The sequence below is a fragment of the Falco biarmicus genome, chromosome 1 (assembly GCF_023638135.1).
Source record: "Falco biarmicus isolate bFalBia1 chromosome 1, bFalBia1.pri, whole genome shotgun sequence".
NCBI lineage: Eukaryota > Metazoa > Chordata > Aves > Falconiformes > Falconidae > Falco > Falco biarmicus.
In genome coordinates, this window is record NC_079288.1 from 13,687,940 (window position 1) to 13,701,365 (window position 13,426).

General features: G+C 56.4%; 2 protein-coding genes across 3 annotated transcripts in view; one reads left to right on the forward strand and one right to left on the reverse strand.

Annotated features, from left to right (window-relative positions):
• Positions 1-205: 205 nt before the first annotated feature.
• Positions 206-6,244, reverse strand: AANAT (aralkylamine N-acetyltransferase). 2 transcript variants are annotated; one of them, XM_056360344.1, is made up of 4 exons: positions 6,103-6,244; positions 2,446-2,743; positions 1,494-1,648; positions 206-1,108 (listed from the first exon to the last, which is right to left on the reverse strand). In XM_056360344.1, exons 2-4 carry the CDS (start codon positions 2,600-2,602, stop codon positions 803-805), a joined length of 618 nt encoding a protein of 205 aa, XP_056216319.1. In that variant the 5' UTR covers positions 2,603-2,743; positions 6,103-6,244; the 3' UTR covers positions 206-802. The 2 variants fall into 2 exon arrangements, with proteins under 2 accessions (XP_056216319.1, XP_056216328.1); XM_056360353.1 differs by lacking the exon at positions 6,103-6,244 and adding an exon at positions 3,056-3,295.
• Positions 6,245-12,934: 6,690 nt separating this feature from the next.
• Positions 12,935-13,426, forward strand: part of UBE2O (ubiquitin conjugating enzyme E2 O) — a 66,252-nt gene continuing 65,760 nt past the window's right edge. Inside the window, 2 exon segments of the mRNA XM_056344168.1 lie at positions 12,935-12,981; positions 12,983-13,301. Coding sequence (XP_056200143.1) covers positions 12,935-12,981; positions 12,983-13,301 — 366 coding nt within the window.

Here is a 13,426-nt window from a genome sequence, read left to right on the forward strand (position 1 = left end):
CCACCCCTGCCTGTATCCCACCCTTCACTGAATGATGCGGGGCTGGATTTGTCCCATCTCCCTCGAAGCTGAGATGCCCCCAGGGTGGTGGATGTCCCCTTGTGGCAGTCAGACCAGGGCAGGAACGCACACAGGCTGCATAGAAACCACCGCCATGTCTTTATTTGCCGCTTCACAACAGGCCAAGGTGTTGGCAGAAGGCTTGTCCTGGGCCAGTAGTGGGTCTGGGGTGAGGGGGGCTGGTTTAGACTGGCCCCCCAGGGAGGCTCTGCCATGTGTGACTGGGGGCAGCCAGTGGCTGGGGGTTTGCTCCTAGGGGTCTGGTAAGATGCCTGTGGGCAGGGGACAACAGCTGGGATCCCTGCCTGGGCTGGGGGCTGCTCAGGACAGGCTTGGCCGTGGTGTGCTTCACTTAAGGGGGTGCAGGACTGGGGCATGTGTGTATAGGCTCTGGTGGGTGTCTTAGCCAAGTGTGGCTGAGAGAGCCCTTAAATGCCAATTAAAAGCCCCCCCCAGCTGCTCCTAGGACAATGCCTTTGCCTCCCCGTGGGGCATGCAGCCCACCCAGGCGTGCCAGCGAAGCCCAGGGGGTTGGTGCTGCCAGCGGGGCCAGACCAAGGAATTCTGTCCCCAGCCCTGTGGGGCTTTGGTGGGACCAGGCTGATCTGGCAAGGCAGATGTGGCCAGGGCCAGCCAGGGAAGATGTACAGCCATGGGTGGGGATGGAGAGGGGTTGCAGCCTCGTACCTGCCCCCTAACCTCTCTCCAGCCCCCCCTCCCAGCAGGCCTGGACTGCAGGCACTCAGCAGCCACTGTTCCTGCGCATGAAGGCATGTCCCCTCACAGGATGCTGCATCTCGATGAAGGCCAGCTCCCCCACCGTCACCTCACAGGGCCCCAGCACCTCAAAACCGCACTTCTGGTAGAAGGGTACAAGGAAATCTTCGCACATGAGCAGGGCACGCCGGGCAAAGGGCAGGCACCGCAGGTACTGCAGGTACCGCCACATGAGGATGGAGCCCTTGCCCTGCTGCCGGAAGGTGCGGTGCACAGCCAGCACGTGAATGTGCACTGCCGTGCCTAGCGGCTTGTGCAGGGTCAGCGCCGCCTGCAAAGTGGGGAGCGGGGGTTAGTGTGACCAGGGGGTCCCATCCTGCTAGTCCTTCATTCCCCAACCCAAAGAACCAGGGTCTGCATCCTCCTCCAAAGGAAGAAGGGTCCCAGTGCCATCCCCCTTTACCTCCCACCATCATCCTCGGAGGCCTTTTAATTTTAGAATGAATGTTGAGGGGAATTACTTGGCATATTTTTAACAGCATCAGTAAAATTAATTAATGCAAAAGTTCATTTCCACCAGAGCAGCCCTGTAGCAGTCAGTCTTGGGAGAAGACTTAGTGAGCAGCCTTGGGGCCCCGGGAGCTTCTCCCCATCCCCAGGCTCTGGCAGTGCCTCTCCCAGTGCACAAGCTGGTAAGAACAGGGTCTGGCTCTTACCTGGCTGAGCCTCTCCTGGTCCCAGAGGGAGCCGATGATGAACGCCACAAGCCGCCCTTCCTCAAACCAGCCAAGGGAGAGCTCCGGGCACAGGTTCAGAAAGTGGCGGATCTCATCCAGGTGGAGGGGACAGTCCCCAGAAACAGATATAAAGGCTGGAGGGGGGTGGCAGTGAGTGCAGGAAGGGGGCTTAAGGACACCCAGACCCAGAAAACTCCCCAGCACCAATGGAGCGGGGGAAGTGGGGTGTGATCAGGAGCGGTGGCATTTGTCCTGCTGCCTACTTGGTCTAAAGAAGCTCTAAGGGACATGGATGGCTCCAGGGAGCAGCTCTGCTCCTCCAGAGGCAGACCCCCCAGGGCCCAGGGGCTTGTTGCTGATTCCAGGGCTACAGCAGTGGGGGCCAAGTTGAATCATCCCTCCTGGCATCTCCCAGCTGCCCTTGCCCTTTGGAGAGGAAGGAGAAGTGGGCTGGGGGGAATCTGGGTGAGGGGAGGGGGGAAGGTTGCCAAGGGTGCATTTCAAAGTGCCCCTGTGCAACAGGAGGCAAAGCGTGCTGTCCTTCCTCATGTTTCTCTCTCTCCTATCCTGCCCACTGGCTCTGGCAGGGCTGTTTTGGGGGAGCTGCCCCTTGCTCACCTGGTCCTGCTCCAGGATCACCCCAGGCTGCTGAGCCCAGGGCATCACCTCCCACCATCCCCACCCTGGGTGAGCTGGGGGTCATGGTTCTCTAGCTCGTTAATCACAGCCTCCCCCACCTCATTAGGCAGCCCAAGGTGGCCTGGCCACAAGTCGCAGCTACTGGTTCCCTCCCATGTCACCCATTAGGGCACACGTCAGGGGTTTGCCATCATGGTGTGGCCTCAAGGAGCATGATGGACTAGAGAGGGAAGGGGATGTGTCATCTCTGGCCAATGTCACCAGGCAGGACCTCTGCTGGGCAGCCCCTTACCTTCCCGCTCGATCTCAAACACGCTGACAGCATCCTCGGGGCTGAGGCAGCGAAACTCGCTGGCGGGCAGTGTGTGGCGGCGCTGGCCCCCCGCCGAGCTTCGGGGGGACCTCAGGTGAATGGGCTTCAGGAAAGGCAATGCGCTGAGTGCCAGCATCGTCCTCCTCCTCCTTCTCCTGCTCAGCTTCCCACAGCTCCTTCTGTTCAGGGCAGCTTCTGCCGGGTCCTGGTCCCAGCGGCAGCACAGCACCCTTTATTTCAGCCAATCTTCTCCAGTGCTCTTAGCTGCTAAAAATACCTGTTGATCACACTCAGGATTAGGCTGGTTGCCACCCTTTCCCTATACATATGTGTGTGTATATATATAGATAGGTACAGCAAATACCTGCTCACAGTGACCTCATTGCCAGCCTACTGTTGCTGTGAGCCAGGGCCGGTGCTTGGGGACGGGGGAGCTGGCATCAGCCATGGGCTGCACCAACCCCATGGCCCCAGGGACCAGAGGGGCAAAAGCATGGTGACCAGTTGGGGGTCTGGGTGGTGGGACAGAGCAGGGACAAGGCTGTTAGAGATGGAGCAGGGGGAGCAGGCGTGAGGCCAAGCATCTTACCCAGCACTTCCCAGCAAAGTGGGACAGGCAGGAGAGTCCTGGGGCAAGTCCCAGTCCTGGGGACAGGCAGGATGGGATGTGGCTGCAGGAAACCAAGAGGCTGCAAAATGAGCATCTCTGGGTGAAAGCTTCCTGAGATGCTTTTGCGTTTCTGGTGCAGCACAGCTGTGCGCGAGCGAGAGGTTGGTGCCAGGCCACCATGCGTGCACTGAGGTGGACGTCAGGACACATTAGGCAGCTGGAGCCACCTCCCAGAGCCAGCTTGAGCTGCCAGGATTTACCCCCTTTTCCGGCTCACTCATTGGGTAAGCGACACAGCTTAAACCCTGTTGGCTCTTAGGTCACGTCCATGCTCACAAACTGAGCTGAGACGGGTCCATGGCAGAATGATTGGGGTGCCTATGGCTGTAAGCCTCAGGTGTCCTCCCTGGGTGAGGTGCCCCCAGGCTTTGCCCCCTGCCCCAGGAACTCTGGGCAGCGTGATCCCACTGGGCACAGCCCCTCCCAGGATGTGCTGCCAGCGACACGGGACCCCAGAATCCTCGGTTCCCCCAGGAGGGTCACCAGCACCCAAGCTCCCCGAGCTCATCCAACAGCGCCCGTCCTGCACTGTCCAGCCAAATCCCTCAACCTGGATCAGAGCCTATAGCTTCAATCTGCCCCTGGTTTCATGTGTGAGTGAACCAGGTTAATAAATCCAGGGATAACCACAAAACTGAGCTAATAACTTTACTAAACACAAACATCCCCCAGGCAGAAATAGTGGGAATTGCTCCCAGAGCCATCCATCCATCCATCCCTGCTCAGCCCAATATTCAAGCAATTTGCAGCAAAGCCAATGCAAAGCCAGGTCATTTTCGATTATTGCTTGAGAGGTGCCAGCTTTCCCTGCTAATTATAGGCTTGCCTCCAGCTAATAGGATTTATAGAAACAAAAGCATTACCAGCACAAACATTGCACAGGGCAGAACCGGCGCAAGCTGGGAATTTTCCATCCTGAAATGCCAAAGGCTGGGTGCTTGAAATGCCTGTTTTATCCAGTCTGAGGTGAGATGGGGTGGTGTGATTTGTTTTCAATGAATTGCTGGTTTTGCAGTGGGTATGTATCTAAGGGATCAGGTCCGTCAGGAAGAAGGGTTTTCTTTCGTGGGGGAATTATTTAGCATCACCAGTGCCTATTCTAGTCACCAAGGTCTAACTGAAATGGTGCTGGGAATGGGTGGTTCATGCTGCCAGAAACTGTGTAGGGTAGTGGGGTGCTGGGGGGTTGTGGTGTTTGTAGAGCTTATTATCAAATCATCTGGAACTCCTCATGCTGCTAATTGGATTAGGGGCTCATTCACCTGGATAAATGCCAGAGCAGGTAAGGGAGTAGGCTCAGGTCACCTAGAAAATGCAGTGGTGGTTTGATCCTGGGTGGTGCTGAGCATGTGGGGCTGGTTCTGGGGATGCTGCTGAATTAGACCAGGGGATGGCTGTGCAGGGATGACAGGGCAGCGTGGCCAGCTGAGTATATGGCCTTGGGCAGGGCTGGCCTTTCAGCAGCCATGGGAATTACAGAGCAGGATCATGGAATCATAGAATAGTTTGGGTTGAAGGGACCATTAAAGGCCATCTAGCCCACCCCCCCTGCAATGAGAAGGGACATCAACTAGACCAGGTTGCTCAGGGATGTTGCTCACCAATAGCCACCGTTAAACAGCTCACTGTCCCAGAGCAAGTCTTTATCCCAGATCATATGAATGCTGGAAAGAACTGAATGGTGGGAAGTCTCCAGAGACATCTACAGAGCTGGAGGGTGGAAGGCCTTTTGTGCAAGTGGCTGCTCCATTCCTGTTAGAGATAACCAGGAAAAGAGAATCAGATCCCTTCAGCTAGTTTTAGAAATTTCTTGAGACCCCAGCCAGCAAGAGCACGGAGCAGAAGCCAATGATGGGGAAAGGCTGTTCCTTGTTGTCCTTGCTTTTTTTCCCCTCCGGCACTTTATTCCTGGCAACCCAGGTTACACAGCTGGAGGGATGATATATTTGCGGGGTTTTTTTTCTGGAAATGAGCTTCTTGCTTTGCTTCTCAGCTCCCCACAGATGCAAAGGTCTTAATGAGTAGGGGGATGTACAGGACCTGCAGAGTGCAGAGGGACCAGCTGTCCTTCCCAGCCCATTCCCCAGAGCTCACCCCAGGCCCTGCACGGCCATGGGGGTACCAGCACTGCTGATACACTGGGGAAGCATCTGAACTGCAGACGTGAAGGAAACTCACCCCAGCTCACAGAGTAAGTAAGAATCAGGGTGAGGAGGAGGAAAATCCTCTCTCCCTGACTTGAGACATCTGTCTACCAGTGCTCCAGCACAGCCTCCTCTATACTGTTCAAGTCACTTAGACCTCCAGGTAATTTTTGTGCTCTAATCCCTTACCAGACCTGCCCGAGATGAGCCCAATACATTTATAAGTACATAGCAGTATGTGTAAGCATATGTAGCTTATATGTACCTATATGTAAGCAGTGTAGAAGCTTGCCCTGCACATACGTTTCCCGCCCTCCCCCCCATTTGTGTTTGTGCACTAGAGATCAAAGCATCTGCATGGTCCAGAGAGGTGCTTATGTGTAAACAAACAGGCAAGTCTGCAGTATGTCCCTGACAGCATCTTTTAATTATGTTATAAATGTCTGCCTGGATTTGGAGCTTGAATTCTTAAATGAGTTGGTAATAAGGAGTTATTCACCCAATTTTGAAACCAAATATTCTTTGCAAAAGAGCTCAAGTTCCTCCCACACCCCAAGCATGGAGGGTTTTAATGAGCAGGGTCCCTACACCCAGCGTTTGGTAGCATGGGTTGGAAGTGTAGGGATGGGATGTGGGCTGCAATGAGAGTCACACTCTTACCTCCACCAGTCACTTTTCAGGCAAGCTAAGCTCCATGCACCAACTTCCCACCCTTCCAGGGCAATTCCCCCCATCCTAGGATACTGGGGTCAGCAACTCACAGCAGTCTTGGGACACCAGCTGTAAGTACCACCGGGATGCAACAGAAATGTGGGTGCTTACCGGATGGGGACCCCACGCCGCTCCTCTGCCCACCTGGCTCCGGTGGTGCTGTCTCGCAGCTGGCAGGAGAGGAGGACCTGGGCTTTTGCCTCCCCTCCTCTGTCTGCTGCAGCCTCCACAGCCCCTCCTTATATATATTTGTTATTTATGGAGCACGTGATGACACCCTAAGGAGTTTATAACTCTGATGAAAGACAGAGAGAGGTGAGAGGCTTTAAGGTGACAGGCCAGCAAAAGGATCCCATCAGGCTTTTATTTTTTTTTTTCCCCTGCCAAGACTGCCTGCAGAGGGATAAAGCATTTAGCTGATTGCTCTGCGCTGAGTCCCAGCTGTGGGCTGGGCAGGGACAGCAGAGGAGTTAGCTAGAAAAGGAAAGCAACGCGCTGTGCCTGACCCAAACCTCTCTGATGGCATCGGGAGCCTGTAGGAAGCTGAAGGCAGCCCTGCCAAGAGTGGATGAGCTTTCTTTGTGGCAAGGATGGGGAGCCTGTTGATCGTGCCAGGGGTGATCGTCGCTTGGGCTTGAGCAGTGGCGTATTTCCCAGGGGAATCTGCTGCCTCCTTGTAGGATGGGGGGCCAGACAGAAGGTATCTGCCCCAAGGAGCTCACTCCAAAGACCAAGTCTCTCTCCCTGACGCAGCCCTCGGTCCCTGCCAGCTATTACATAAGAAACCAAATAGGCAAAGCCGGCAATATTTGTCCACGTCAGGACATGTGTAATAAAAGGGGGATTATCCCAGGCAGGAGCATGATGTTGGCATCATCATTATCATCATGAACCAGATGCAGCTCTGAAAGAAGCAGGAGGCAGGAAGCAGAGCTGGCTTTGCTCCACTGGCAACATCTCCAGGGTTGCTCAGGACCTGCTTTAGTTTCCAGCCATGGGCAAAGTGACCTGGGGATACACCCTTATCTCCCTCTTTTAAGTTTTTTTCATAGACTCATAACAGAAATATGATCCAGTAGCTTTTCTGCTCTTCAGAAATGGCATTTCAAAGCAACTCGCTGCCATTAAAACTGAGCCCAGCAGAGCAAAGGCTGGCCTGTGGCTGGAATAGTCAAGCAAGGGTGCTGCATTCAGTGGTTTTAGCTGTGTCTCTGCCCCTACACAGCTAGAGGGTCAAAAACTCCATTAAATGAGAGCCACAGCAGTGTGCTGAGATTTGCATATTTAGCAGCTCTTTCAGCATCTTCAAAGAACCCCAAGCTGCCACTCTGGCCCCACAGCCAGGCTGGTCCCTCCACTGGGATGCCCACTAAGGAAGATAGCAATTATCTCTGGCTAGGATTTGCAGCCAGGGGCAACACGTGGGAGGCAGATGAATCATGACTCGTATGTGTCTCCCCCCACCCTCCACGACTTGGAAATGAAGTAACACACACAGAGCCCAAGGGCTCCCCAGCTGTGCCACACTCTGCCTCAGTCCCTGCTTCAGTGCCTGTTATTCCAGTGCTCAGGGTGATTAAGCTGCTTTTGGTGGCTGCAGCCTTCAGTCTGCCATCACAGGGGACACAGGTGGCATCAGGGTTCCTCCCCTGAGTGGCACAATCAGGAAAGTTTCTCTCCCAAACTCGTGTAAATACCCACATAATTGCCAAGCTGGACACTGCTTACAGCCCTGTTCTGCACCTTCCCCTGGCTTAGGCATTGGGACTTGTGTACCCAAGAGGGTGACACTTTCCTCCTGGTAATGGCATAACAGGGTGGCAGCAGGACTCTGCAGTTTGGCCTCGCTGCAAGGTCAGCCACGGGCTCTGCTTTCATTCTCCCTTGTCTCCTGCCTTTTCATCAGCTGCCACAGACTGGCATCATGCAAGTGCTTGTCGTAACTTCACAGCAGGATGTGGCTCTTTGGACAGACTTGGTATTCTCAGCACTTGCCAGCCTGGCTACCTGCTGCTTTTATCCCTCATGCCCCCCTCTCGTGCTGCCAAGAGCAGTTCAAAATCACCAGCAGGTCCTGCAAGGCCAGCATGCCTCCAGCCTCTCCACTGGAGCAGGGCATTCCATGAGGCGTAGGAGCCAGTGAGCTGGTTCTCTTTCGAAACAGCAAAACAGGGCTCCTAAGGATGCTGGCCAGACCCCAGCCCCAGGCTCTAAATAGATCCTAGAGGGGCTGGTTCTGCTCTGTGCTCTGAAATGTTAATATACATATAACATGCAGATATACACATGTGGCTTTCCTCTGGTGTATTCTTCTTGGCCCATCAGTGCAGCTGATGCCCTTCTGTGAGGCTGCAGGGCTGATTCCCTCTGCAGTCACAGGGATCTGGGGAAGGGCTGAAGCAAAGGTACTTCACAGCTTATTTGGGATCCCAGCCATGGGCAGGGGAAACAGGCTTTGACCTGCACTAGATCAAAATGTGCCTTTGCAGGGCTGGTGTATCTTGTTACTCCTCTATGTGGGCCTTTGAGGAAAGAGTACAAATAGTTTGGGGGACAATTTCACCCACGTCTGCTTGGCCATGGCAGCCTCAGCCAAAAGCAGGAGGTGGGGGGCCAGGACCTCTTTTATCCCTTCCCTGGAGCACAGGCCGTGGCAGTGATGCATCTCTTTTCCTTTGCTCTGTGCTCTGTGGGGCTGTGGTACTTTGTAACTAGGTCATGGCCACTCATGATACAGTCCCTGGGAGGAAGGAGGATGGATTCAGTGGGGGCTGCAGGGGTTCCTCTGGGAGGAGAGGGCCGGGCAGGTGGGAAGAGGTTCAGCAGAGGCAGCCCCCACCCTCTGGTCCCAGACCTCCAGGCAGTTTAGATCCAGTTCTGACTCTGTGACATGGCAGTTGATGGTGGTTGCTGGGGCATCCTGCTTCTTATGGGTGCTCTCCTGCCCCTGGTCCAGCCCCAGCCCTGGCACACTGCTGGTGGAAGCCCAGGTCACCCCACGGAGATGGTTGGGGGCCACATGCCACCTAAGGGAAAGCCAAATCCTGCAGAGCATCCCCCCGTCAGGGGACTGGTGAGGTCCTGGTCTCAGCAAAGAGGATGAAAGGAAGGAGTGGAGGAGGACTGTGCTTGCACACATTTATACATATACAAGGTGATGCCACTCCGAAGCCATTTGTGGGGAGGGCCAGAGGTGTTTGATCAGGGCAGCACAAGCAAGGAGGGCACGGGCTGGATAACCCAGTGTGGGACGAGGGCACTGGGCACTGCTGGGGACCCCTCTTGCAGGAGAGAGGCTTTCCTCTGCCCACCCAGCCTGGGGAGGTTTGCTGGCCTCACCAGGATGGGATGAAAGATTGCCATGCGCTGCATCACTTGCTGATATTTCTGTTCCCTGATGTGATCAGGACGCAGTGATTACTGCTGAGATGTTTGTCTACGTAACAGCGATAGACTCCCAGCCTGTTCCCGTGGGAGACTCTGGAGACATTCCCTGCGCTGCGGCGAGAGGCGACAGCCCACGAGGTGGCACCAGAGCCCCGCCGCAGTCCGGACCCCGCACCCTGCGGGCCCCCTGAGGGCAGCCAGCACCCCATGAGCATCCCCGGCACCCCGAAGGCATCCTGGCACCCTCTGGGCATCCCCAGCAAGCTGCAGGCATCTCGGCACCCTGGGAGCATCTCTGGCACCCAACAGGCATCTCCAGCACGCTGTGGGCACCCTGTGGGTATCCCTGGTGGACATCCCAGCACCCAGCAGGCATTTCAGTGCCTTGTGGGTACCCCAGCACCTGGCTGACGTTCTGGTACCCTGCAGACATTCACAGCAACTGTCAAGCATCCTGGTAATCTGTGGGCAGCCCCAGTACCTGGCAGGCACCCCAGCACCCTGCGGGCGTCCAGGTACCCTCTGGGCATCCCAGGACCAAGCAGGCATCCCAACACCTGCCCCTTAAGACCTGCAAAGCCCCATGAGAGGTGCACCTGGTGCCAGCTGGGTCCCAGGGAGGAAGAACAAGGCTTGCTTTTTAGCAGTATCTTGACAGGGAGACACTGGTGGTCTAACTGCAAGCCAGTCAGATCACACAGGCATCTTGCTTACAGGGAGGATGTTCTTCCGCAGAGCAAAGGCCATTGCTTCCCAAAACAGCCTAACAGCTGGAATTGTCCCTAAACAGGGCCTAGGGGGGAGCTGCTTGACATGTGTCACTTTGCAGAAGTCCTGTGTCTTCAGACCTCCTGCTGAATCAGTTCATCAGGGTCTCATTCGCCAAAAAAAATCATGCATGCAAAATACTTCTTGTGTTTGACAGTATTTTGCAGGGCGGTCTGACTTGCTGAGGTCCCTCAGTGGAGATCCGAACAGCCTGGCGCATGGAATGGGAGATGCTCTTTTTGACACCCTGGGACTCTAATGTGCCCAAAGCATGTCAGTGTTGTAACAGTCCGGGCCCAGGCTGCTGTGTCCTGAAAAAGCAATGAGTGGCATCCTTCAGTGCCACTTCCTGATGGAAGCACATCAGAGCTCCAGCTGGGATCACAGTTCAAAAACACACCCAGCTCAACTCCTGCTAACTAGCAAACAGCCCTGACTTGTCCCCATTAAAATCCCCCTGCCGTGAGCCCAGCTGGTTGCATAATGTGATTGTTTGCATGGCTATTTGTGGCTATCTGAAACCCCACTGCTGCTCTTCAGCATGTAATTGCTCTGGAGAGGGACAGTTTCCATCTACACACACGATTATATCCATTACATGTATCTATATTTTATTAGCGGCCGTTGCGATGTACATTAAGGACATGATGAGAAGCATCACCATGCTGGATAAAGCCATGCTTTGAAACCTTGAGAAGAAGAGGGTATCAGTTCAAATGGAACCAAAGAGCACCTTCTTCCTCTCCCAAAGGCCTGATCCTATTCCCACAAAGGCACAATTCTCCCTGACTACAGAGGAAGAGAGGTCAGTACCTCGTCCCCAGCTCCAGGCGGGCTGGCTGAATGTCCTGTGGAGATGTGCCACACTCCCTGCTCCAGGCACGGCAATGGTGGGAGGGTGAGATCCTCATGCTGGAGGCACTCGTGTGCTCAGCAAGTCCTGAGCACTGCCTTTTTGCTCCCTGCCTAGTCCACTTTACAGAGGTCATGGTTTGTGGACAGAGGTCTGTACTCCCCAAAGCGCCTCCCTGTAAACAGTGTATAACCACATGGCACTAAATGGATATTTAAACTGTCTTCCCCCAAGGGTATGCTACTATTTCCCCACCCAATGGTCCCTTTTAGCTCTATTCGGCTCCTTATCCCTGGGGTTGATGCCAAGAAGTGTTCCAGCAGGGAACCACATCAACATGCTGCCCTTCTGATTAAAATGATACTGTAGTGAGCGATTAAATACTGGCATGGAGGTCGGGCTGGCCTGGGGGAAGGCAGACACCGAGAGTGCTTCGCTGTCTGCAGCTCCCTGATCTGGAGGCAAGATGGGAATAGTTTGTACTTCATGATCACTTATAGCATCATGCTGCCTTGATGATACCTTGGGATAGCCAAGGAACCAGACAGAGCTGAAACACTGGCTGGGTCCCAGCACATCCCTCACTCACACCACCCATCTGCCCCAGCCTCTTCCCAGCTGCTTTCCAGGGTTTTAGGGCCATTTTCAAGGTTGGAAAATCCCAGCAGGCCTGAGGACAGGGTTTCTGCTCCCTCATGGAGTGATGAGTCTCAGAGGAGAGCATGGGCAGACCTTCATCCCAGTTGCTTTTCCTAAAAGGAGAAACCTTTGAGGGAGAACTGATAGCCACCTGGCTGATCCAACCGAGGCAGAGCAGCAGGGGGAAAGGGCAAGGGGGAATCCACCACTCTGCTGCTCCTGGGATCTTTCCCACAACAAAACAAGTCAGGCTGAGGATTTTGGGCATCTCCCTGGTGTTCCAGCTGGTGCTGTCGGGGGGAGGGGGAGATCTGGGGAGCAAAGAGGCAGGGAGTCTTTGGGTAAAGGACAGGCAGTGAAGGCTATTTTGGATTTCCTTTAGCTCTTTAACTGCCAGAGCTGCGGGACCTGATCAAGAAGCCATTTCTATTTCAAGAATCCCTGCAGACAGAGGGGGAAAAAAATCTGTTAGAGTCAATGAAGCCAAATATTTGGCTTATTTGCACACCCTAATGAGGGCTTCTAGGAGCTGTAAAAAGCAAGGCCAGGCTTCACTGTGGGCTAAAGAGGACTTCCCAGCACAGGGCAGTGCCTGGTGCCAGGGGGACCCCCACCCCATGTCTAGGGTTGCAGTGTCGGCAGGGCAGGGAGGGCCTGGGGTGGGGGTGAGGGGTGGCTGGTGGGCTTTGTACCCCCTCCCCATGCAGATACTGCATCTGGGTTGCACTATTGAGGGCTTTTATAATATAAGTACACACACTTCTAGGGTGACACCCATGGGCTGCTCCAGACGGGTGCTGGGGTTGGGGGCATCTCTGTCCTCTCAGTGAGTGGGATACTGGGAATGATGCAGCGCAGCCCCCCCCCCCCGCCCCATGACTGGGGACCCGAGGATGATGCAGGCCCCCCAAGAACTGGAGGCTCAGGGTTGATGCAGCCCAGTTCCCCCCATGACTGAGAACCGTGATGATGCTGTGCAGCCCCCCCAGCGACCGGGGCCGTGGGATGATGCTGTGCAGCCCACGTGACCGGGGCTCTGGGATGATGCTGTGCAGCCCCCTCATGACCGGATCCCCGGGGTGATGCCGCGCAGACCCCCTTGCCCAGGGACGATGCAGCGCGGCGCCCCCCTGGATCCCGGCTCCGGCCCCTCCCGCCTGGTGGGCGTGGCGCGCCGGTGGGCGTGTCCCCTGTGGCCCCGCCCCCCCGGGCCGTTACTTGCGCGCGACCCGCACCGCCCCGCCCCTCCCCCAGCCTGTGCCGGCGGCCGCGCGCTCTCCCGCTCTGCCCGGCGCCATGGCGGACCAGCCCGCTGAGGCGGCCCCGGCCCCCGCCGCCCCGGCCCCCCCCGGCCGCCCTGCCCCTGCCGGCCCCGCCGGGCGGCTCGCAGCGCCTCCTCTTCTCCCACGACCTGGTGTCGGGCCGCTACCGCGGCTCGGTGCGCTTCGGCCTGGTGCGCCTCATCCACGGCGAGGACTCGGAGGAGGACTCGGAGGAGGGCGGGCGCGGGACCGGCGGCGGCGCCGGCAGCTCGGGGGGCTCCGAGTCGGGAGGCCCCGGCGCCGGCGGTGCGGAGGAGGGCCGCGCCAGCCCGCTGCGGCGGGGCTACGTGCGGGTGCAGTGGTACCCGGAGGGCATCAAGCAGCACGTCAAGGAGACCAAGGTAACCGCGGCGGCCTCGGGCTGCGCCGGCCCCCGCCGAGGGGGGCTACCTGCGGCCCAGCGCGCTCCCCGCGGCCCCCCCCAGCCCGAGGGCCTGGCTGTGAGGCCGGGGCTCCGCCTTGGAGG

Excerpts from the sequence above, each read along its gene's own strand:
- AANAT (XM_056360344.1), bottom strand. The coding sequence starts at position 2,602 with ATGCTGGCACTCAGCGCATTGCCTTTCCTGAAGCCCATTCACCTGAGG. Across the intron at positions 1,649-2,445 it reads GTTTGAGATCGAGCGGGAAG|CCTTTATATCTGTTTCTGGG; the intron begins GTAAGGGGCTGC and ends ACCCCCCTCCAG. Across the intron at positions 1,109-1,493 it reads ACCAGGAGAGGCTCAGCCAG|GCGGCGCTGACCCTGCACAA; the intron begins GTAAGAGCCAGA and ends CCCACTTTGCAG.